Here is a 26,788-nt window from a genome sequence, read left to right as displayed (position 1 = left end):
GCATTAAAACAGAATTACAAGCCAGATTCTTACTACAAGCAAAAGCCTGAAATATATACCCAGGCAGTAACCCTCTGACTTCACTGCTCAAGTAAGGAGCAGAGAAGACAGGATTTGGCCCATTATCTTCATGAAGTAAAAAAGAAAGAAAGAAAAAAAAAGCCTAACATACTAAAATGCTAGTTTTGAAAAGCACTTTAAGCTATTTYATGGCCAATTACATTAATTTGAAAAGAACAGAGCCCGACCCAAGGGCAAACCCATTTTTGAGAACCAGCTATATATCCTCACTTCAATTCAGGTCAAAACTCAAACCATGCACTTATATACCAAACCCACAATAATAAAGTGTGGGAAGGCTAACTGTTATCATTCTGATAAAATACAATTTTTATGAAAGACACCAGACAGGAATAGAAGACAAAGGGAGGAGTATGACCACTGAAGTTTAACTTCCCCAATAGTCTGTGTTTAGAATGTTGTAATCAAGTATGAGCAACATATTTGAGAGAGAGATGTGTTAATTTGGATGTTTAGAGGTCCGGAAATAATTTTCTTTAGAACAAGTTTTAATCCTTTTGTTTTTCCTCTTTCTTGAGAAGCAAATGTTCTTCATTGGGGTACAGCATGGCTCAGAAGCAACAGAAGAGTACTGTCATGACTTGCCAGTTAAAATTGATATCTAGGATTGTCCAAGGGTCAATAGAAGCAACACATAATACCCCAATAATGTAGCTACTAATTTCCCCAAAAGTTAAGTTTGGGGGTTTGGGTTTTTTTTTTTTTTTTAAACAGCCTTTATTACAAGGCATGAGAATTCTAAGGCAAATTGTTCATCATGGCAGAACATCAAATCAAAATGTCAGTGACAGAATTAAGCAGAATATAGAGAGTATGTTTGTGTATCTGTAGCAAAAGTTTAGTCTACTGTGCCACAGCACCTAATTTATAATTCTCATCCCTAGACAAAAATTAGTTCAAATTAGACTAAAATGCTTAAGATTAAAACCATTTCCCTATGTGTTTGTACGCCGAATAATACAATAGGGCTGGATCCTAACAGAACCGCCTCTAGAGGGACTCCACAGTACATAATAAAAAGGAATAAAATTAACACCATTGTAGGCTCTGCTTCCTCCTCCACATTACATTAGAGGATTATATTTAAACTAGATCTCCATGAATGTTTGGGTACATTTCAACACTTTTTAAAAGCAAAAAAAAGTTTCAAAATTAGATGCTGTTAAGTTACTGAACACCAATTAAACAAAGAGTGCCCTTTGGGCTATCTGCAATTTCTCCTACTTTTCAGTCTGATGTCCACAATGCTACATGTTGGAAAGCACAAGAAATTTTGCATGAATTTGATCACTCACATAGGCAGTTATATTTTGAAAACCAATGTTTTTCGCAAGAATTACCAATGAAATAATGTTTTAGGACACAATTGAATTTGAAATAGGTAATGTTTTGAATAGTTTTTTGAGTTTTATTGAAATCTTACATGAACAAGAAATTGGAAATACAATCACATCAAGGAACAAATTGCCACGGCTTTGACGTTTTAAGCCAAACAAATTTTGTAGGGCAGATTTTCAAAAAGGTGTGAAGTTATAACAATTTAAAAACACAGTTAACCTACTTCTAGGAATGCAAAACATACAATCATGTTATTTTCAATACAAGAAAACTTAATTTGTTGTAATTTCTTAAAACTACTAAGACAAAGCACTAGCTTTTACTTTTATGTACAGCATACTCCTATGTAGTCTATCCCAAATCCAAAAAAAAAAAAACAAAAAACAAAAAAACCTGTCCAAAACCAGAGGTTCTGCAAAATCATGATTGAACAGTGTGCCATTCCTGCTTTTAAACTGCTAAAATGAAGCCTAAAATGATAAAAGCATTGAAACCCCATATGGAGTTCAGGAATTCTGCAAGCCCAGTAATGTCCAAGTGCGTTTATGAAAAAGAAAACTAAGAGACTCGAGTATATACACAATAGAGTGATTCTTCAGCCCAATACAAATGGCAGCCAATCGCTACTGAAGGATGAAACATTAAGCCAATTTTGTTTTGAAGGATGTAGAGCTATAGCCAATTCTATGTTGCCAATATTCTCAATCCCTCCTCACTTGTCTACTTCCACTGTTGCCCATAAGTATCCTGATAAAATTCCTGGTTGTCATTATTGTAACCATAGTTACCGGCATAGTCACCACCTTGCTGGAGCGGCTGTTGAGCGATGGGTTGGGAGCCCCAGTTCTGCTGGTTGTTGGTCTGACGGCGCTTGGAATCAGGTTGGTTGTACCCATCTGCCTTTCTCTTGCCTCCTACGTTGCCCCCACGGTTGCCCCTGGCTCCACGAGCACCACGTCCTCTCTGCTGCTGTGCAGGACCCCCTCTCCCACCCCTGGCTCCTCTTGGCGGTCCCATGGGTGCCCCCCTCTGTGAATAGCCAGCTCTACCTCTTGGTGGTGGTGCTCCCCGCCCCCTAGGTGGTGGAGGAGCGCCTCTCCCACCCCTTCCTCCTCCTCCTCTTCCTCTTATAGCATAGCCATCATCATAGCCGTAATAGGGATCTTCATAGCCACCACGGTAGTCATGATAGTCATAACCATAATAATCATCATAATAATCTTCATAGCCATAGTAATCTGGGGGATAGCCATATCCACCTCTCCCTCCACGGCCTCGGCCTCTAATAGGAGGTGGCATGCGAGGCGGAGGGTAGTAATAATAGTCTTCATACCTATTAAGAAAAAGAAATATGCATTAATTTATCTTCAAAAGTCTCCAAAAATAAGCTACAATTTTTTCCTGTCTTAATTAACAAGACACAGTATGGAGAAAAGTGATTCAGATTCTTCTAAGCTAGCTCATACTGAATGGAATTCTGCTGCAAAGTATTTAAGCAGTGCAAAAAATGAACACTCACGCAGTGCTTCTAGAGGCTTGTCTGGCAGCCTGACGTTCCTTCCTTTTCTTATCAGGTGGTTTTGCTAACACTATTTCAATTTCTTCCCCTTCTATCTCTTTTCCATTCATTTCATTCATAGCCTGTACAAAAATTAGAAGAGAAACATCTAAAAATTCACTTCCATTCAACAGGAAAATAAGACTTACTGGAAGAAAGCAGTTGGGCTGCTGCAGATTAAACTGCTTTCTATGCTTTATTTCTGTGCTACTTGAATAGAATTTGACATATTGTCCTTTCAAGTCCCTCTTTATCCATCAGCTGCACTGAAGCAGAACTTATATATATTTTCTTTGTATCATAAAGTTAAATAATTGGATTAAGACACACTTATTTAAAAAAGCATTTCAAAGAAAACAWCAGCAGAAGTTCTCACTACTCACTGACACAAAAACTCAGCTTACTTGTAAACCAGCTAGAAAGAGCGCACAAGAAAAGGAGCATTTATACATTTGGACTTCCTAACTAGTCAAATGGGCTATCTGAATGCCTCCAAGGACAACAAGTATTTTACACTCAGCTGACTCTGAATGATTTTTTTTTTTTGGGGGGGGGGGGGAATTTGAGGCCACATGTTGAGGAAAAGACTACTGAAACTTGGTGATCTCATCAAGTGAGGCAAACAATCTTCCAGAAAAGTAACGTGTATGTGAAATTTGTAGCTATCAAATGCACACACAGAACTTAATACAGGTGGCACACGCACCAACTACAATCAGGACTCTACCTCCAATTCTGATCTTGGGTTATCTACTTTGCATTTAGTATTTCTGGGTAAAGTAAATGCATTAACAAAGACTTCACACGTCTGTACAGCTACGTGCCTCCCCAAAATATTAAAGATCATGGCTAATTTATTCCAAAGGAGGTATGAAAATAAGCTGGCTCTGAAATCAATGAGCCAATTCTGTTTTCCATGCATTAATATCTTAATAATGCTTTAATTAAATAAACCAAACACCTATTTACAAAAATGTGCAATTTTAAAAAGATTTATAAATCAATTTAGTGGCCATAAATCAGAAGGGGAGATGTGGTAATATTYCAGCTTGTTCCAGAGAAGAAGATTATTAGAGATGCTCTAGTACTGATTTAGGTCTAACTCTTCATAGAAGGATGTCAGTCACTAGCAGTGTTCAGCTGCTCAAATGCAACAGAGAATTTAGAATAAAGATCTACTGGGAAGTTTGGGAGAAAGGGGCTAATGCATTTTTAAGATGTACTACATTAAAACATGTCAGGAAATAAATGTCACTGACTTACCCTTTCAGGGAACATTCAGGCTTCCTTACCCTCTCTTGGACAGGGTCCAAGACTATCCAAACTGGCTTCTCAACTTCATTAAATATGAATGACATTCATGCTAAAGCCATATTCATAAAGCATTTCTGAAAAGACTTCAAGATACATAACACCTCCCTCCCACCCCCACAAAAATCTAAGTAGGTATTTAAAAACAAGAGAGGCAGTGATTTCTATAAAATTCAAGCCCCTGTAATACAAACAGTAGAGACTAATGACTTTAACTGCTCTCAGATACAGAGAAAAAGATGATTTAGAACTCCTTTGAAGCTCAAAATAACCATCTTTAATGTTTAAGAATCTGCATAATGAAATGCTCAAGGGAGCATGTATGGTTAAAGAAAAGAGATAGATGCAYTGAAGGAGTTGCTAGCATCATTCCTCTCCCTTTCACAAGTTATTTGTTGAAGTACCTTGCAATTTCTGTTCACTATTTTGTCATCCTAAAAACTACACAAAGCCTTTAAATAGGGGTCTTTGAGAGACAACTGATACCTTCTGTGAGTGTTTCCTCAGAAAAACTGTCTAGGTTGATTTTTTTTCCTCTCTTCTCTAGACTCTCCTGCATTGGTCTAGATCTCTTTTCCAGTCTATTTGTTTGCTACAGTTTTGTCCTTTGAAAGTTTCACATCCTCCTAGCTACTGAAATCACAGGAACAAAATCCTTACGATTAAAATTCTTGCAATGGGAACGTTATTAAATGTGTTCTACAGATTGTCTCACCAAGTTATATATTGCAAAGAAATTCTTAAAAACATTTGCAGAAAATAAACTGCTCACATTTGATTCAGCTAGGGGAAAAAAAGGATAATCAACCTACCTTCACTGCTGCACCTCTGTCCTCAAAATGAACAAAAGCATAATCCTTCAACTTTTTTACTCTTTCCAGCTTTCCAAATTCAGAAAAGGATTTCTCAAGAATTTCTTCCGTTACAGTAGTGGCCAAGTTTCTTACAAATAAAACTTTCACCTATTGAAAGATTAGTAAGAAAGTTGCAAACTTTAAAAATCATGCATCGAAGGAAATGAACATTAACTAAGATGTTATTACTCTCTTCTGTTCATTAACAATTTTTAGTTAATCCTATAAATTCAGTGCCTGCTTCCAGAAAAGATAGCCTTGTAGTTATCTGCATGAAATTTCTACAACTTCTGTCCTTCCACACTTCCCCTCCATGATCAGTAGAATATCCAACATTGATCTTCTGCTTCTGGGATGCTACAAGTCCCAGTAAAGTTTTAGTAAYAGACTTCAAGAGCAGCAAAGAGTTATCCCAAAACATGGTGATAAAGAGCATAATGTCATTTCCTGTGCTGCACTTCACCAAGTCATCTCCCTCTGAGAAGCGCTCTTTCAAAATATTCACCTACTATTCATAACAGGAGAAGCAGAATGCTAAGGAGATAGACTTGTGTGCCAATCCAGCGGCATAATTCTGTATACTATTAATTTAAATGTGAATAGCCAGTTAGAACAGCACGTTCCTGATGTGTTACACCGTCAGCTGATTTGCAGTACTTAGACCATGCCAGAGTCTAGTGTGCTGACTATGAAAAAGCCCTCAAACTGCCTGCAGCTCCCCGCAAACTAGTATTGCTTCCAAAACACAACAGCATCCGACAAAGTTTCTAATTACCTTTGCCATGACTTCTGGATCAGGTTCCTCTACTGGGTCAGCCCATTCCACTGTCACAACATTTCCCCAGACTTTTACTTTCCCACTCATCAGGCGGCGTCGAGCTTGTGCTGCTGACTTGTGATCTTCATATTCCAAGAAGCAGAATCCCCGATTCTTCTTTTTATCATCAGGTTGGTGATAGAGGATTACATCCACCAAACCCTCTGAAAAACATGCCTTTAGTATTGAGCTTTAAAAAAAATAAAATAAATAAAAAACCTCCTAGATTCTACTCTACAAAGTAGAAATTAAATCATTTTAATACACAGCCTCTGAACTTAACATCTGAAGTGAAAGAAAAAGAGATAGTGTGAGAAAATGAAGTAAACAAACCAAAACTGGATATCCACATACAACACATCCAATTTACCTACAAACCAGTTGCCTAGAAGGTGAAATTCTCCAAAACAGACTTACCTCAAAACTAGGCCCTGCAAGACATCAGCACAAACAGTTCACACAGTGACAATTTGCTATATATTCTTTTGCCACTTTTACTTTTGTGAAAAGCAGTCAGCACTACTACATGGTATCTCCCCTGCCTCCAGGGGAAGCTGGAGAGAGTTTCTTCCACATCTCTCCAAAAAGAGGAGAGATAAGGAAATGAATATTCACCTTCTGTTTTCACCACTTCCCTGCAGTACTTATAAATAGCAATCCTAAAAAAGAAGCAATAGATTAAAACTTTCCTACAGGAAGAAGAGCAGGTGATCAAGATTTCAACCTCTCATATAAAGCAGAAGCATCCTTCCAGTGATGAGCTGATTGATTTCTTCCTACCTGCTGCATATACTGGGGAACAGTAAAATTCCCTCTAACCCGATTCAATATTGCCTCTCAGCTGGTTTCTTTGTGCTGCTTCCCTGTCATTCTTCAACATACTTTTTTTTGAGGTTCCTCAAAAGCTTCTCAGACAAGAATATTGTAGATCTGATGAAAAATACAGATCCTTAAACACTAAACTAGAACAGATAACAGAACTAGGACTTCCACATCTTTTCCAAGTTAATTCATGCTGTTTCCATCTCAAATTGTAATCCTACAACATCAATAATTTCACAAGCAGTAAGACAAAGCAAACTCACAACATAGCTAGTCCCTTTATACTCCATCACAAAATACATTTGATATATAAAATCTCTACCACAAATAAACCTGGAATCTAACTTGAAATAGTTTTAAATGATATCTGAAAGCACCTGTCACATAGCTAGAACTACAAAAGAGAGACCAAAATGGTATTTTGGAATCAGTGCAACAAACTTAAGATGCTCTTTACCTGTGACTTTACTGAACTCTTCCAGTATGTTTTCCTTGGTCTTGTTCTTTGGAATTGACCCAACAAATAACCTGTTGTTTGCCACAGAGATGCATACTCCAAGGTGCTTCCCAGGACGAATTTCATAGTTGTCACACTGCAAAAACAAGTCGCCATTCATTTGCATTACTCATTACAATATGGTTGAAAAGAACCCAAAAAAATCATAGTCAGCTATTCCCTTCAGACTCTCTAATCTTTATACATTGATACTGAATTCACATGGCAAAAAAATTATTACAACTGCAATTTGGTCTGCATTGAATTAGAAGAATGTTGGCGAGCTTAGGTTTTCCATTGAAAACTTTGAATATTCTGTTGAAAGGGAAGCTACAGAAATAAACTGATGTACAAGGAACAGGACCTAGATACAAACTGTAGGGGGTAGACTCATTCACATACTGTTCATCTCACACTTGAAAGCTACTTCTAGACAAAAAGGTGGCTTCTTCCTGTATTTGGGCTGAATACTGATCACTGCTGCTGTTGCTGAAACACAAATGCATAGCATTATAGATACTGTAAGTACTTCCACTTTTTTCAGTTTGTCTTACTTTGATAGCTTCTCAACACAAAGCACATTTGCTCAGCAACAGTCATAAGCCTAAATTACAAGATGCTTCCTTGTTTCTTCCCCTCCCACTCTTATGGCAGAGATTTTTTGGACCCTGTAAATGGTATACCTCTATTGTTTTAACTTTCTGTAAAAAAAAATTAAAATGCTGTCATTTAGCCCATTTCTTCATATCACACTTCTAGCCACAGTTAGATTGTTCTGTGGACAACAACATTCCTTGAAAGATCTTTAAAGACCAGAGAATTCAACCTTTAGAAAAAAAAAAGGTTACTAGAATTCAAGACAGACATCATCATCTTTGGCTTAGATAGGATTTTCAAATGGGCATAAGTTTGATCACCAGCCAGCTTCTGAAAATCCACCCAATTTTTTAAGAATAAGTTTTCAGCCATTTTTACCCTGAGACATGTCATACACATGACAGAGCAATACCCTCAATAACCTTTATATTCATTAAGAATTAAAACAAAGTTAAAGTACCACAAGCTATCAAATAAGATCACTTTGGGGAAGACAAAAACATTTCAGAATTTTGCCTCACATAACACAGTGCTTCATAACACAGTAAAATTTTGAGCTTTACTGCCATGAAGTTAATCTGAATCTGCCTTTCAAATTATAGTTCATAAAGCCATTTTACCCCAAATCAATCTTATTCCCACTGGTACATACACATCTGAAGCACAGCATTCACATGGTGTAAAGAAGCAAAAAAACCCTTGAAATTTCAACTTATTTTCAGTATTGGAAAAACCTCATGTTTCTATCAAGGTTGAATTAGCACCAAAATTTTGAATGGGCTGGCCCCCATTACTTTTCCCCTACTAGCCTGTAGAAAACCTTTGACAAGCCTGTCCCAGATAATGAAGGTTATTAAGGCTGGGGAGGGGGCAGGATGGAGAAGAAGTTTTTCTCCTTCAAAAGTGAAAGTAACTCAGTATCCATCATTCCTCTTCAAACACTGAAACCAGAAGCAATCAATTTCAAATGCATACTTCATGTGACTTTAAACGGGCATTCAAGCATGTATTAACAAGAAAAATAAAATAAAAACAAAACAAAAACCCAACACCCTAAGTGGGGATATACAAATCCTAATCTTAGAGCCCAATACAACAATTGCAACTACATCTCAATACATGAAGTATTTGAGGGAAATGAACACTGGAACATTTAGATGCAGTGACTCTTTCTGAAACCTTTACATTGGGCTAGTACCACTTCTTAAATTTCTTTATTTTCTTTTTTCAGCTTGAATAGATGTTTGGGGTCACATTACACTGCTATGCCAGTGAATAACTTTATAAAGTCAGACCTTAACTATTCAAACTCTAGTACATTCATTTTAAAACTTCTGGCAGAAAAATATGCCAGCATATCAACAGCAAGCACAAAACTCATCTATGGCTGACATCTCTTAGAGACTACCTTCAGAGGCCAGGCTAAGCAAACAAACCAATCTGATGGCTACCTCTCATTTTTCTTTTCTGGGGGTTGCTCTATGTGCTTGCCAAACCCTCTAGATGCACACCAAGTCAGGTTTGCATTTGAGCTAACTGCATTGCTGTTATTGGAAAGAACCAAAGGCCACCGTGAACCATAAGGAGGGAAGACACGTAGTCAGAGACCTCTTCCACTGGAGCAGGAGGAGGACAAAGCATCTCCAATTAGTTCTTTATAGTAGGAAGGTGACGGAACTTAAACACAGTGAAGCTTAAAGAATATCTTTTCAAACTGTAACCAAGTAAACTCTTATCCTAATCACCCAAGGACCCTAACAGATGGAGGGCTACAGTTCTAGAAGTAGGGCTTTATTTGTATACATCAAATCAAATTGGGAAACGATTTTTAAGAAAGTCAAATTCTGAGTCTGTCAATAAATGCTTTAATGAAACACTTCCTTATCTAACAGATTTTCAACATGCTTACTGTTTTCATCATCTTGTCCTATCTGAAAATGAGTTACTCACCAGTTTGACCGCTTCCTGTGCTGCATCTTTACTACAAAAGGTAATGAAAGCATAACCTCTGTTTTGACCAGAAAGAGGATCCATCATAAGGCGCAGATCCCAAATTGGACCAGCCTTCTCAAAGAGCGGTACCAACTCATCTTCGTACAAGTCTCGGGGGATCTTGCCAACAAAAACCTAAAAAAGAGGACGCTTAACTAAAGATTTTGCAAGAATACAAACTTGCTTTTAATGTTTGAAAGTTCCTTGGAAAGTAAGTACATTGCAGCATAAATCATCACAGCAGAAACACTGTAGCCTTAACTGTGGACAATATTATTGCATCTCCTACCAAGTCTTCTAAATCTCCCACTTATAGTACTAGGTTTTGCATATGAAAAATGTGGTTTTGTTATTTATAATTAAAAGGTCAAATTTCTACAACTGAAGAGGTAAATGGGCCTTACCTGGTTACAATTTTGGCAATTAAGAACAAAAACCTTACAGATTATCTAGTAAAGTATCCTATATTACCCCAGGCCAAAGCACTTCCTTGTTCTTGCAGTTTTCCCAAATCATTTCCTAGTCCAATCTTGATTAGGAAATTACAGACATGGAGAAGTCTACAAACATCCTTAAGTAAGTTGCCCCAGTGGTCATTTTCACTTTTAATATACACTGTAATACTATTTCTAGTCTGGATTTCTATTTCAACTTACACCAACTGAATCTTATCATATTTGTCTGAGAAAATCTGAAGTCCTCATATTTTTGTTCCTTATGTAGAGCGATGACTATTCACGTTCGTTCAAGTTTTTGTTAAGCAGTTTAACCGGTTCAGCTGAGGTCTCACTAGAAAAGATTTTTTTCAATTGTTTAAACACTGTAGCTCTTCTCTGAATTCTCAGTATCTTTGAACTGCTGATACAGGTAAGTTTTGCAAAAATCCCAGTAAGATCAAATTCTATTTATTTTAAATTAAATGCCCTTCAAGTGACTCTTTCCTACAGCAGGAATTTTGTTACCATGTCTGCCAAAGATGGATCATTTTAAGAGTTGGTAGCACTGAAAACATGGAAATAAGTTCTCTTTAGCTCAAGAGTAGGAAGGACTTTACAGATTATTGTTTTCAGACAATTCAGTTTTCTAAAACATTTTAATCAAAACTTGCAAAACACACACTTTTATCCACCCGAGTTACAGACAAACTATTAATAATTTCCCCAATATTTACAGACACTTGCTAAATTGACTGTTTTAACTACTGTAAATACTGCTACATCACACAGGGTTTTATTCAGTTGTGGTACTACCAATTTTACCCAAGCTTCTCTCCAAGCTGACTGAAGACATGCATAATTTTTTTTCTTCTAAAAATGTAGTCTAGATAGAGCTTCTAACAACATCTTTTTAAAGATTAGTTTGGACAATACAGTTTACCAAGGTAAAGTAGAGTTCACTCTTATTTTTGCATATTTTGGTTTTAACTCTATCATCTAAACATGAGTTAGGTTTCTTAACTTCAAACATTAGTCATAGTAAAACAACCTAGTAGAAGCCAGCCTTTCCCATCTAGGCAAAGCCTTGCCAATAATCACATCCTGTACTGAAGACTTGGCAGACAACACCAAAACTGAAGATACCCAGAATACCCTCATAAGCACAGATATGAACAAACCTCTGAGGACAATATCATGACTCTGATATAAAACAAACAAAAAAGTAGAATACAAGTTATTTTCCTCCAAAGGAAAGCTAGAACCTTTGGATGTTTGTATTACACATCTTCCTGAGATTCTGTTTTCAGAGATTCAGTTTCCAGAACGTTTCTTTCACGTAGCTTGGGCTCTCAGGTCACTGTGAACACCAACTGGCCAAGCATTATTTGCTATTGGGGAAAAAGGAACGGCACTCTCATACTGAACAAAAGTTTAATGCCAGAGCCAAGAGGCCTTTCTTAAGAAAGGCTAAGAAATTGCTGCAAAAAATGTTTCTACTGTCATTACATTATTATCATAAGCATTTCATTCCAAATCCCACATGCAAAGTTCAAAGACAAAAAATGGTACCTTCATGGAAGTGCACAAAACAGGAACTGCAACTGGCTATTAAGGCGGTGAAACTGTCAACAGAACAGTCAAACTGAAACTGGTCAGTCAAATGTAAAAAGTTCACACTAAATTCTTTGCTTCAGACTTCAGAGTCACTCAACAGACAATGATGTGCCAAAACAGATGACTACTCTGCCTTAGAAAGAAAAAACCCTACCCAAATACAAAACAAGCAAACAAAAACAAACCACTACTTTTCCGGCTATTTACCTTCCTTAAAGCTTCTCTATTTCCTTGTTTCTTTCCTGTCTCTTTGGTTCACTCTCTAAACTAAATATTATTCTCTCTACAAACTTCAGACCACCATCAAAGCTGTAAGATTGCTATTACAATTCAACTCAGGTAATACACTCCAGGAGCTGGGATGAACAAAATTAAGGATTTCACTTGAACAGATTGATATCTGACCTATACTCTAGAGTAGCTTCACATCTGTTCTGGGAGGACTAAATGTCTCTACGAGATTAATGATAATTCTAAAGTGAATTCACTCTGAACCTGTAAGCTTTATATACCAACTATATGATCAATACTAAACATGACAAATGCAACATAGATATCTTGCAAGAGTCTAAAGAAACATCCGCAATAACTTTCTTTAGGTATGCTAATAAGTTTGAAAAGAGTTTCTGAAATACCAAAAAATGTAAATATCAGATGTCTTATTTCATTGTACAGTTCTACCACAAAAGTACTATGGAAAAAATTTTGCAAATGGGCATTACTAGTGATGCAACACAGATCTGGTTTAAGTAGGATGCAACTGCCTCACCTCTGTGCCTGCACTGAGATCACTATTAGACTGACTTTTTCCCGTTTGGCTTCCTAAAGGAGCTGTACATCAAAGTACCCCATTTTACTTCTTTCTTATTACTGTTTTAGATTAAATAAGAAAATTCTTTCAACTAGGAAGAATTTCAATTTGCTTCATGAACAACGGACTTTCCAGGGCATTACGCATTATTCAGGGAGGCAAACCACTTCGGCATTCTAGATGACACATCTTTCAATTATTTTAACTACTGAGCTGCTTCTGTTGCCATCCCAAACCAATAAAAGCGTACATTAGTGTTGTAAGAGCTTCTTCAAAACTTCATCTCCTTGTAATAGTGCTTCATGTTCAGTCAATCCTTTTTAAATGACAGATTTAAATGTTAAATTAATGTAGGCCACATGACTGCTTGAATTCATCCAAATCTACAGCCTTCATAAAAATAAGGAAGTGAACAGAAATTCTGGTACTTACAGTGCAAGAACCTTTCAGTGGAAGAGAGACATTCTAAGGAACAAGAGTTTTAGCTAAACCTCCACATTCTTCCAGTATAAAAGTTACATTCTCTGTACACTAAATCCAGCAAAACCTTTGTCTAGTTCAACTCCCACCAAGTTTATTATACCACTGGTTCCTAAGTTAGAGAATTATTATATCGTCTGAGTCTTCCCATTCAATTTATTACTGACAAAAGCAGTTTACTTACTGCAACATCTTCAGCATATAATGTAACATTTTCCAGCTGACAAGTTAACCTCACAATCATTCTCTGACTTTACACAAATTCTGACCATGCACTCATATAGGAGCAGATGCAATACCAATTTACCATTCATAGAACTAAAAGTAATTCTGCATTTTTGCCAAACACATTCAAAGTCCATGGTCATCATATATTTATCCAGTAAATTTCAGCTCTGAAAAAGACATGTGGCCTCAATTTTATACAGCCTAAACTGTTTCATAAATTTATAACCTTATATGTGATCAACTTAGCATGTATCAGGCAAATAATCATCTATTAAGAAGTAGTTTCAAGTTTTCATTTCACATCACTGAAAAACGTTGAATTAGAAGTCTCCGAAAACTTTAGGAACAAAACAAAGCAGCACTGTACAAGCCTCTTGAGGATAAGCAATTACCAGCATTTTCAGATGTAAATGAGAAAGCAAGTGTAAGGAGAGACTAGGGAGAGGAAAACAAAAAGACCACATAACTGTTTCCATTCTCATCTAATAAACACTTTCATAAACATCTAAGTACCAACTTCTTATGACCTCACTATAATGAAAAATGCTTTACGTTGTAGCAACAAGTCTTAAAATAAGTTCATACTAAATCCTGTTTCAATTACATTTGCCTCCAAATTTCCACACAGCTGTAACTGCTTTGTCCTTTTAAGTTACAGAATCACATCCCCAAAAGATCCAGCTGCTATTAAAGCCCACCCACTTGCATATATACATTAGACAGCTTCTCCCACATAATCCTTTCATCAAAACATTCAGTGTGACAATTTTTAAACGTGAGTGTTTGACATGCTGAACATCCATGAAGGTTAGTTTTCCTAAAYAGAATATTGAAGCAGATCTTGAAGGAGAGTCAGAAGTAGAGTTGCCATGTAATGAATTACACTTCGACGCTGAAGACTCATGACCCAATAGGTTGGTCCATGGAATTGTAGAAAAGCTGCATCATGCTCTGATGCGTCCATCTCTAACTGACAATGCAATTTACTTCTTYCACCTACTAGCTTCAAAATCAGGGCATGTTAACTAGAAGTGGAGAAACCCTTCCTAAATGCATACTTCAAACGCAGTTTCATAAGCAATACTAATATAGCAGCTCACGATCCCCATCATTYAGCCACAGTCTCCTGTTGGTTACCTTATGGCAGCTTTTAGGCTCAGAACCTTTTGTCAGCTGATTAAGCTTTAAAACTTTACTAAAACAGTAGAAAACCCAGYCAGCAAATAAATGAACAATGAAAAGTTTCCTGCCTGTTCGGCAGATGTAATCTGTCCGCAGAAGAGTAGCAAGCATGCATGCTCACACTGGAAAGAAGCGAGTCAGGCAAGACAAAAACTGCATCAGCGCAGCTCCCCAGTAAACCACAGTCTAGAGAAGTAAATCTGTGCATTTCAGGTTAGCAGATGCTTGCAATACTTGTCTTTAGCTAAACCCTATAACTAACCCTTTTCTATTAGCTAAGCCCAGAAAACAGAACAGCAAAAAAAGCCTACAATAAAATTAGCATTCATGAGCTAGAAAATTAATTATTTGATATACAAATATTTACAGCAGAAAGACTCCATAGGTCTGTGTAATTAAAAAAAAAAAGATTACCTAACACACATTTAGTCAAAATCAGTTACAGTATTTGGATACCCTTAAGAAGAGGTTTGCCATTACTGACATCAGTGACAGTTTTGGCATTGACATATCTGAGCAGCTGCAAGCTGTGAGAGCTATAGCACTGTTTAAAATAAATTTCAGACAAAAGATTCACTGCCACAATCGAAAAGGCTCTATCTTGCGTCTTTTCTAATATTGTGGAGAAAAATATGAAAAGCAGCGTTTACACTCCTATATGATTGGAAGTGGTGAGGATAAGACAGAAGAGGTCATCATATGCTTAAAAGAAAAATCTCAGGCTGGGAAAAACTGCCACACAATAACCTCCATGCATTTGAACATGCCTTCCTAGTCTGCCAAATCTTAATATCAGGCTTAGGAGGTTGAGTACTATGCCTTGGAATCCAACAGCAAGAGCTAAGCCTAAATATAATAAAGCATATACCAGTTTAGGCAGGGTGTTCAGCATCTCAGCCAGTCAAACCAAGCAGTATTCCTAAAGTAATCAGTCTTGAAATAATCCTGCAAAACGCTAGGATTAATTTAATTTGGTAGAGGTATGATTTCTGTAAATTGTCAGTTCACTTTTGCTACAGACTCTAACGCTGATTCATCGGAGAAGCATTAATGTCCTTATCTTAGGGGAGTTTCCACAAGTTACCCGTTCCAGCAAACTTCATGAGACTTAAAAGGATAAAAACATACTGTTAATAGTATAATAGCCTAGCCAACTTCATACTCTTCCCTGTGACTTCCTAAAGATGCTAATCATCACAGACAAAAGAAAATACCTTCAGTCATCAATCCAGTATTTTCAGTTACCAGGCACAGTGCATTTAAGTAACACTTTTACCAGCACTTAATCACACTGGCACACAACACTCAACTGGTTAATGACTTCTAAACCATCTTTTAAAACACAGAAAAGAAAAAGTTTAAAAAAGAGTCCATGTAGCTTGTTTCTCAATTTAGGACATGGATACTGTTGCACTAGGGGCATCTGTAACGTGTGATAGTTTCAGTATCAGTCCAAGCAAGCTTCACAGATGTTTCTGTATAGATTGAAGCAAATGCAAATAAACCATTTACTAATAATTACTAATGCAAGCTGCCCTCTTCAAAACTTTGTATAAGAGTACCTTTATACAATACTGAAAAGTCTTTTTCACATTCAGCACACTGCATGAAATAATCTTTGCTGCTGTCCCTCAAATCGTACTTACATTATGAATAACAGCCAAATACTTTTTAGTTATGCTTTTAGATATACAGCTAATACCTACATTAGTCATTTTATTAAGCTATGTTAAGTTGGACCATGGAGTCTGACAATTTAGTGATCTAATTTATATTTTAGGAAATTTTGTGTAGCCTTCCCCAGTATACTCCACTTTCATTTTCCACCAAACTATTATCCTGTTTTCCACAAACTACTCAGGAATAAGAAACACTTGTTAAGACAAAAACATAGAAGCACACTTTCCTCTACAATGCTTTAAACTTTCACTTGTAATACAGTTTATTTTCCAGTATTTTTAATATAGCACTTCAAACAAAAATACAAAATAACAATCACGTTAGTCTACATATACTAACCTCTGTTCCGATACCAGGCTGAACACCAGAATATACAGTATCTGGAGGAGGGCCTCCATATTTCCTCTGTCCTGTGGTTACATCCAAAGTGTAACCAGTCCTCTCTAGCAAAGCCTGAAAAAAAGAGTCACATTAGTTAGGGGATAGGGGTAGCAGATGTTAAAAAACATGAAGAATAAAATAAAATGTTCCAAGACAAACACTTTCTTATTTGCTCTTTGCCACATCTGAGAACAAAGTGCATACGGATCAAAAAATATATATATTTGGGGGATTTAAGAAGCCACACAAATAGCAAAATCAGTTTCATACTGACAGAGGTGACTGGGAACAACCCATTTTTCTTTTTCTTTATTTACTGTTTTACTCTAACATTGTACATAGCACCTCCAACACTCCAGAATACCAGGCAATTTTTTTTCCACCTAGTTTGTACCTCAGTTTTTGCATAACTGAAAAATTCTAATCGTTTCTTAAGACACTGACTAATACAGACTCAATCTTCTTGAATTGTCCAATTAGTCTCATAATAATTTTATATGCTCATATGAACTTTAATTTAAAAGACGAAAATGAATCTTCTCAGGCAGACCTCTGTTTTCACAGTCCTTACACAAGATTAAGTTTATGTATTTTGGTAACTGTAAAATCAGGTAGATTTGCATTTCAAACAAGCAGACACTGTCTCTTCTGAATTTCTATCTTGCTTAAATTTCTTTAAAGCATAAGCATGAACATACTTATTCTGATAATACTGATGGTTTTTAAGGACATCCAAAATTACTTCAGTCTGTGTACAGGTAATATATTAATTCTCCAGTATAGAATAATATWTWTWTTTTTTAAATGTTACCTTGATCTTTGCTTCATCTGGTCCCTTCGTTGACTCCTGTACTTTGCTTCCTTGTTTCTCTCTTTGCCTGTAGGTCTTCATAACTCCACATAAAAATGCACTTTTGTTCTGTAGATACAATTTATAGAGTAATTCAATTGGGTGTATGAAAAGCCCTGGGAATCCACCGAATCTTACACTCCATACTGTGAAATCACTGTATCAAGCCAATACAATAAACAAAATGCCAAAAGAATTCTTTAGAAGTTTTCTAAAGGAATTAATTGAACAAACTTGTATGACTGAAAAGACTATCAGGTTCCAAGTAGTATTTTTACCTTATTTTCTCAATGGCACACTCATTTTACCACCTGAGAGTTTTTGCTTTGCACTCATTACCTACACATTTAAGGCAATTTTTAACAGGCTTGTTATTTGGGTCTGAAGTATTAGAATACAGGAACACAAATGAACTTTTAAGTAATAACTCTCCTGTGAGTAGTGTCAGAACACTATTTATACTTATGTGCTCATACTCCTGGAGCTCTCACCTTACCTGTACATGCGACAGGTCACTTTCTTTAAACTGCTGTAATACAGAGAGGGCTCCTTCTTCATTAAATTCCCTAAGAGCATCAATTGCTCTTTCATCAAGATCGACATAAGCTACCAACCCTAAAAGTTAAAGATAAAGAAGTTACAGATTTCTACTTAATTTCATACACTATGCAGTTTGCTTTTAAAGTCAAAAAAGTTACGTTCCATATCAATAAAGAGAATTATACATTTAATATCAATTACATATTCCTACACAAGCATATGAAAGAACATGAGTACAATGAAAAAGTTAAATTAAAATGTATATACCTAAGCACTAACTGAAGTGCAAGATTATACTCCAGTGTAACAGTTTTCGAACATTTGGGAATCAAATCTGCTGCACAAAAGCAGTATTACACATCAGGGTTTGAAATAATGAACTCTGGCTCACTTCTAATAGATTTATGAATTTCAGTTTCACACTTCCTTCTCTTGAATAGAGCTGTTCTAAAGTAAGCTAATATGTGAACATCACATGTATCCTATGTGAAAAAGGAGCCACCTGACTGAGGACCAAACACTTACAAAGCACTATCCCACAAAATATTAGGAAGTAGAATCGTTTATTCACTTTCCTCCAACTTCAAAAAGCAAAATCAGTGAACTTCTTACATGTCTATTTTTTAACTTGTTTTGTTGTCCATGCAGTTCAACAGCCAGAATTCAAAAAGGTATTATTTCGAGCCCTGCTATGTACCCAAAAAGGCTAATGTTAATTTTACAGGTGCAGTCTCCCCCAAGAAACATTGGACCAGTTCTGAAGCACTTTTTTCAATTTAAGAATCTTTATAGGTTCTTTCTTTCCTTTTGTAATGCACTTGCATATGCTGTGGAGTGCGAGAACTATAGACATTAAGATTTGCACTTTCTAAACCACACAGTGAAATTTAGGGACAGATAATCAAGAACTCCACACACTTTACAACAACTCTATCTCCAGAATACACAGATTACTTAACTGCTGCTTGAATTCAAAAATGCACAGTAGCGCCAAGCCCAAGGACTACATTTCAGAAGTGATCCTGCATATTGGAAGGCACCTGCATCCTTCAGATAAGACCTCAGCAGATTAAAAAACCCAAAGTTCAATCCCAAATTTAGCTCTGGTGTCAAAAGTAGTTTGTTTCACTGACAAACCCCTGCACAATGCAAATATCTTCAGTTGGTATTAAGGAAATGTGAATAAATGTTTTCAGAAGTTGCTCATGCAATGGAATTATACTAGGCAGTCAGGTTCTGGGCTGAAAAGCTTTAACTCCTTTGAGAACTCCTCACAACACAACCTAACTGCAACACAGCTAGAGCCCCACGAGTTCCTCTGCTCAGGTATTTACACCTACTCTCAAACCATCAAGTGCACATTGTCATGATCACAGTTCAAAAGTGCATGTCTACAGCCAATAAAAGCTGGCAAAGGCTTGATGAAGCTCACTGTGAATGACTTCCAAAAGACATCATCCATGTGAGCCAGAATATCATACTGAAGATGGATAAGGTATTGTTTTTGAACTGCCTTCACTTAGTCAGTGGAATTTTGACTCTTTTCAACAAAAACTGTCATCTTGCCACCAAGGCATTCGAGATAAACACATGAAGCAGTTCTACTGCATCTTGTATATCTGTTCACAGAACACACTCTAAAGAGGAAAAGAAAGTTTCTGTTTATAGGACAAAACAATAAGGGCATTACAAAAACAAAATAGAAAAACCTTTTTCTATAAAGAAGCCTTCTCTCTAGCACTTGCAGAGACCACTTGCTACCAGCAAGGTATTACTCAAGTTGCTAGATAGCTTAGTCCTCAACTTTGTCAAAAAGCAGTCTGTGTCAAACTGAACATTTCAATGTAATAACCATCATGGATTCAACTGTCCACTCAGAACTAGAGAGAACACAAAATCCACAGGCAGACTCAATTCAAATGTAGTCCCAGGCAAGACAAGCTAGTTGCTTCCCTCACTAAGTCACCTATCCAGCCTTCCAGTATTTAAGAACCACTGTGAGGAGTTGACAGTAGAAAAGTAAAAGCAAAATGATGATTTGGACTGAAGAAAAAAAAAAATGTACAGTTTAGTATGCTCAAACACACATCTTTGTTTGACAAGGTCTAACAAACTAGTGCTCTGTGCCCTAAAGCAACTAAGATATCACATACAGCACTAAGGATGTGTCAAGTAATTAGTCAGTGTCAAACCCAATTTGCCTTTAGGGAAGTCAAAGTAGCAAAACATTCAGAGCTACACAGATCAAAAACAATGAATTTTTAAACCTTAATCTATAAAAATTTGAAAATGGTATGCCCTCACTTTCATAACCAGTCAGAAACAAGAAATGCATATTATACCTGTCTGAAATATTTCATCAAGTCTCTCTGCCACCTTCTGTGGGAGGCCTGCCTCTATCAGTGTCTTGTAGTGTTCTGTGTGAGTTACACTGGAAGTATCCATTGGTTCTTCCTCTTCTTTTAACTGTACCGCATTACCATTCACCTGATTAGCCATTTTATTATGCTGCTGGAAAAAATTCAGGAGCTATATTACAATAAGCCAGAAATAACTAGTTTGTAGGACAATGCATGATTTATCTAAACTAATTTGTATACATGCTGCAAATGAACTGTATCAAAGTTTTATTTAATACTTTCTGGATGCAGCTGATCTAAATTTCAAAAGAAATTACAACCCTTAATACTTTGGAAAATGTACATGGAAGAATTCACATTTTTTTTTAAATGTACTTCATGTACATAGCAATGTCTAAACTTTATCTGCTGATTGTCAGTAAGTTCACTGGTTACCATAGCAGCTGGAAAGTACTGGGATACGATATAACATCCTTTAAAGAAGAATTAGAAGAGCTAGCACTATTTTCATCTCCCATTCCTCCAGTTTTAAAACAACGATGTAAAATTTAGTGAACATATAACCCTGCAGGGTAGCTTAACATATCAAAATGTCAATACTTCTTTGCTAATTTTCACTTTCTTAGCTTGTTGCCATGTCTTCCTTCAAACCCAACATGTTACATAAGACTAGCCAAACACTTTCTCACAACACTGTCAGAACTCAATAAAGATGAGTAAAAATTGCACTCTGAAGCACATTATAATTTCAATCTACAACTGAGCTGTTTCCATGCTTTCAGATTTATTTGAATAGAAGCTCTACAAATCACAGCTACTTTTTAAAATCTATAACTTACTGGTTTAAAAGGAAGCCATGACTGCAGCGTCTTGAGTTCTTGTATATGTAAAAAAACTTGATGCGAGAATTAACAAACTGATTGCAAATACGTGCACTGAAAAATGCACAACTATCTTCTCAGACAATTCCAGTGGGCTTTGCCCAATTGATTAAAAACAGTTTCAATTTCTCAATTAGCCAGCCAACAGATATTTAGTATTCTCAAATAAAAAGGCTGACAAGAGGCAATTCAACTACCCAGCAGAGAATGTTAGGATGACCAATTATTAAGCTCAGAAATGAAATGAGCCTCAGGCTTTAAAAGATAGGGAAGAAGTAAATGATCAGCAGTGAAATGATAACCAGAGAGACATATGCAGCATGGTAGGAGCAACGCAGTAAGTACTGGAATACAGATATGAAGATGATTCAAGAACAGTTTTTTTAAAACATTGAAGCCTCAAGCTATTTACTATGCTAAATAGTTCTACTGCAGAACAAGCCTCCAAAAATAACCACACCTAAAACAGTCACTTTGTATATCCACCCCTTCTGAACTAAAGCTTATGAACTGTTTGGGTGAAGATTTGCAAGCTTTAGAAAGGAGAGAGAGAGAGAGAGAGAGAAAGAAAAAAAAAAGAAAAAACCTTTTCTTCAGACAGAAAAGTAGTGGAATTTTCTAAAACTGTATTGACTTGAAGGGCAACTTTAGAATGCCATAACAGAACCTAATGTTGTTTCTCTATCAGATGTCACTCTCCAATATTCAATTGGCAAGGAAAAGATACAACGTCTTCCGTAGCTACATGGCACACGCACATATATGTATGTATATACACATATATATACACACACACATATATAGATATACATACACACACAGATACGTGCACACACACATACACACACATTCCGTTTTTTGACCAGGAGAAATTGCTTTCTAACCAATTCAGTTTAGTTAGAAACTGAAAATTAATTACTTAAAAGCAACCATGACTATATCCTAATTACAGGAGAAAAAAACGCTACCTGAAGGCTACAATCATGCTTACCTATCATTAGAAGTGTTAACTGAACTCTCAAAACTCTAAATCAACATAAAGTTTCTATAGGTATGGATAGAAAAAAAAAAAAAATCAGGGAAAACAAGATCAGCTAGATGTCTACTTGTTGGAGAGCCTCTGCAAGATCTCAAACTTTAAACAATGTGGGGGCAGGGAAGTTTAGTTAAGCTGAAAGTGCTCAAGGTACAATACTATTCTAAATCCCTCTTCTTAAAAATGCATAGGATAATATACATAAAAAAAGATATACAAATGATGATACCGATTTTTTTCACCTGTTTACTACCTCTTATAAAATCAGTTACATATACATCTTCTCTGTACAGAGAAGGGGGGGGGGGAAAGAACCACGAGATTAAACAAACATGTTAATATAGAAAAAAGTTATTTGAAACAGTTAAGTACTTTTTAAACGACAATGGCTTATGGTGATGCTCCCTGAACATATTTGTGTTTTTTGTGAAACCAGATTAGTTTTCAAGTGTCAACATTCCTACAAGTTTAGTCTTGCTAAATATGTTCTATCTTGCTTATAACTGAACACAAGGTTGACAGCTACTGTTTCTAAGTAGAAAAACCTCATCTGCAGTTCAACTCAAAACTTATGACAGGCAAAATTTGCAGCCTAATGGCATGAAAAGATAGCTTTATTACCTTCATTACAAACATACATTAATATGGGGGGGCTACATGTAGCCCAAATATACATCCAATTACTATAGCACTGCAGCTGATCAAATGCTTTAAGTTTGTATTTTACTACATAGGTATGTAGACAATGTAAATTAAATTATCAGCATTTTAGTTTACTAGATTTTGACTTAACTAATTAACTAGTATTCTCACAAAGAATTTAAGTCAAATGCAGTGCATGTTCACCATTCCAAAGTTAAGAGAGGTGTACAAATTTTAGCTATTTCCTGTAACACAAACTTAACTAAAAAAAGTTTCTTAAAGAATTTAATCTGGAACATTCTGAAAGTGACATAGCTATAAAGAATACTTAAGTCCTAACAGCACCCAGAAGAAATACATTCCTTTTCACAGTTATAGTAATAGATTCTCTGCTGGCTTTGCAAGTTTGGCCTGAAATCCAAGATTAGAGTGATTTTTTTTCTTCGTGAATCATCACCAACAAGTAAAATTACATCTCTTACAACACCAGAATCTGTACTCCAAGTTCAGAAGTGATGTACAGGTGAAAATGTAGCAGAAAGATAATTTAACTCTCCCTCTAGATAATGTGAGCCAGATGTAGCTAATAAGAAAAATACTGATAAAATTCAGGAAAAATTATTAAGGAAAACATACACAAAGATTTTTAGTATTTTTGCTCAATTTAAAAGGGTTTTTTTAAAAGAAAAAAAGAAGAGTGATATGTATCTCTGTTTACACGTGCAGTATGTCCACGTGACTCAGCTTATAACAGGCCACAAAAAAAAGTACATATATGCAGACAAAATTGATATGTATACAAATATTGCACTCAAGACCTTTTCATGTACATTAAGTAACTCAAACATCTAGAGAAGAGGGAGACTGGTTGAACTGCAAAGATTTTAAGTGTGGATAATAGCAGAGGATCATGTATATATTAGTATGTGTGGGATATGCATTTGTTTTTAAAAACATGCAGAAGTGGATGAATTTAAAAGCATCTACATAAAAACGTGCTTACCAAATGAGCAGCAGTAAGTACATATTAGCGGCAACTTTAGATTGCCAAAAATGTGTTTTAAATGCCATGAATATTCAATGATATTCAAACATATTTTTAGCCTTCCAATACCTTTTGCTTGGAATTTCTGCTCATCCTACATCTCAAAAGACTAGTTTGCCAAGTGACTAGTCCCTMTCTTAAGAACTAATCATACAACAGGTAGCAGGTTAAGAACTACAGGTGCTTCTAAATTACCCAGAAACAATCCCCCCGCCCCCGTCAATGCTTAAATAACTCAAATGGTTCAAATAATTTTTTCTTGCTGGAAAAATACTAATTAACATACACCTGACCATGATAGCATATGGCATATGATCTCAGCTCCTATCAGACAACACTGAGGAAACAGCAGTGATGTTACTACTCCCAATTTTTAATACTATCCCTCCAACAGAGGTTGTCACCCTCAGACTATCTGAGCATACTTTCATCCAATTAATTATAAATTCAGTCTAATTAATTCAAAACATGTTTAGTAACAGCTTAAACAAGCAGAAATGGCAATTTCTGGCAGAGGGATTTTAAATTGTCATAACCAACTTTGCAGTGATTATCCAACAATACTGTTCCCAGTCTTCTGCTGTTTAACTTTGATTTCATGAAGAAACTAAACTGTACTTGTTTAGCTCAGGTGAACAGGAAGCATAGGACATACATAAAAACTCTGCCCCAAAGCCATTTCAAGTTGCTTATGTTACTAATCCTCCTAACGAATACATAGCCTGCAGGTCTAAAGAGAAAAAATAACCATTTGAGTTACACTGCATTAAAAATAGAATTTTGGGGGGGAGGGTGTTAGACTGAGTTTTTTTTTCTTTTAATGAACCTCAAGAAAACAAATTTAGTCCCCAGAAAATTATCATCAGTCTTGCATTTAATGTTCTTGTCAAAGCATGAAGATGAGAAATATATAAGCAAGGGGAAGACAGGATCTTAGATTAGGAAACTGAACTGGGAGTTTATTAAAACCTCACTTGCTCACAGAAGTGATTAGCACATCCCTTAACATTCTTTGTGTAAGCATTAGAGCCATTTCATTTGTACCGTAGCCTACTTAACCACAGAAAATGTATTTTAATAGTTTAATTATGATATACTAAAATGTTCATTGGTATGGTATATGAGAAGACTTTTTTTGAAGTCATCACACTTTTAAAAGTAATGGCCTTTACACATTAGCAAAGTTTTCTTACCAGCATCTCATTGACAGACTACCTTTACAGCAATGAGTAGTTAGCACCCTCACCCCTCCAGCACAGAGTTTTGTCTTTCTCATTCCATAATGCCGTGGAAAGAAAAAACTGAGAACCTCCAACATTATCCTAATCAAAAGACTAGCACAGCCCCCACCAAAACTATGCTTCAGTATCTATGCAAGTATAAACAGCCCCTCCATCAAGAGATGACTTTACCACAACAGGTTAGCAATGTGCACAACAGCCATCAGTGCCATTAAAATACACATACGGACTGAATCAGTACCTACTACATTTTGCTAACCTGAACTATAAAATCTATATACCCTCACTTGTCCTGGAGTTGGCCATTTATAGCTCACCTGGTTGAGTTGTACAGAACAACATTCATGACATTCTAGTTCAAAACAACACTCCAACAAAAGTGAGCATAATTCTGATAAACTTGCCCTTTATAGAGTTTTGCAGATCTTTGTCTATGAGAGCAGAGAGTATTGCTTCTTCTGGCAAAACTATTAAGCTAAGTATTACTGGGAGGCTCAAATATTATCCCAATAGGGATCTCATCTAGACAGAAAACTGAGAGGTAAGGATATTAAGTACTCATGGAAAATACAGTTTCTAGGGTACAAAATTATCAAGTAGTCTCTGCTAGTTTGCAAACACTACAGTTTACATAGATAAGGAAATTATACTGTAAGATGTAAAACTCTGGTTAGATGGTCTTTACTTTTAGAAGACACATAAAATAATTCAGTGCTATACAAAGTGTAATCTCAAAAAAAAAAAATACACAGTTCATATAACCCCCTTTGCAGCACAAAAATATCAGTGCTGATGGGATCCTTTAGTGAAGTACTGGGGAGGAGGGGAAATCCAAGCAACTTTCCACAGAGAAAAGCATAGTCCAATATAGCTTAAGTATATGATTAGCTACATTCAAGAATTAATAGGTAACAAGGCCGCTAAGATCCAGTAACCAGAACCCCATTAAAAAAAAAGTATTTAAGCAAGACTTGGTTTAAGATTTGGTAAAGATCTTTTGGTAAGAAACATTTAAGAAAAACAATGTCCTTGCAACAAGGTTCTAGAAAATTTTTCCTTCAGAGTATTYGGCAAATGTTACTGTCTCAAGCAAAGTACTAAGTGCCAACCTGACAGCTGCGAGAAGGTGCAGTGCAGTTCTCCCTCCCTACAGCCAGCAGTATCAGAACACACGCTACACAAGATTTGAGAGACAGTTACTCACAGCGCTGGCAACAGCTATGCATTTTCTGTCAAAGTCTTTTCCAATCCCCGCACGCATAATGCGGGACAAATCGGAGAGTAACCATGAAAGCTGCCTATCAGGGCGTCTGAGCTGTTAAAACACTGCTTCTCCGCACTGCCCGGAAAGGGATCGAGAAGGGACTTGAATCCCAGCACAGAGGAACGCACAGCAGCCATCATTAGCAGCACCGCAAGAACAGCTCCCGCCACGCTTCCTCCCCAGCCACATGCAAGGCTAATCCGCGCGGCCGGGCGGAGCCAGGGCGGCCCCCGGCCGCGCTGCCCTCCCC

The 26,788-nt window shown here is 36.5% G+C and overlaps 1 protein-coding gene across 4 annotated transcripts in view; it reads right to left on the bottom strand.

The window, feature by feature from the left end:
- Positions 1–1,447: 1,447 nt before the first annotated feature.
- Positions 1,448–26,788, bottom strand: part of HNRNPR (heterogeneous nuclear ribonucleoprotein R) — a 25,816-nt gene continuing 475 nt past the window's right edge. The window contains exons 2-11 of one of the 4 annotated variants that reach the window (XM_026076314.1): positions 20,412–20,580; positions 18,026–18,144; positions 17,491–17,598; positions 16,638–16,751; positions 9,825–10,001; positions 7,239–7,374; positions 5,918–6,123; positions 5,101–5,250; positions 2,939–3,060; positions 1,448–2,752 (exon numbers count right to left, since the gene is read on the bottom strand). In XM_026076314.1, the coding sequence (XP_025932099.1) occupies positions 2,140–2,752; positions 2,939–3,060; positions 5,101–5,250; positions 5,918–6,123; positions 7,239–7,374; positions 9,825–10,001; positions 16,638–16,751; positions 17,491–17,598; positions 18,026–18,144; positions 20,412–20,580 (1,914 nt within the window). In that variant the 3' untranslated portion in view covers positions 1,448–2,139. The remainder of the gene's footprint in view (positions 2,753–2,938; positions 3,061–5,100; positions 5,251–5,917; positions 6,124–7,238; positions 7,375–9,824; positions 10,002–16,637; positions 16,752–17,490; positions 17,599–18,025; positions 18,145–20,411; positions 20,581–26,788) is intronic. The other 3 variants (XM_026076315.1, XM_026076318.1, XM_026076316.1) reach the window with 3 other exon arrangements.

This window comes from Apteryx rowi, unplaced genomic scaffold (assembly GCF_003343035.1).
Source record: "Apteryx rowi isolate R43461 unplaced genomic scaffold, aptRow1 scaffold_43, whole genome shotgun sequence".
Taxonomy (NCBI): Eukaryota; Metazoa; Chordata; class Aves; order Apterygiformes; family Apterygidae; genus Apteryx; species Apteryx rowi.
The sequence above is the reverse complement of the archived record's forward strand: the minus strand, read 5'-3'. Positions and strand labels throughout refer to the sequence as shown.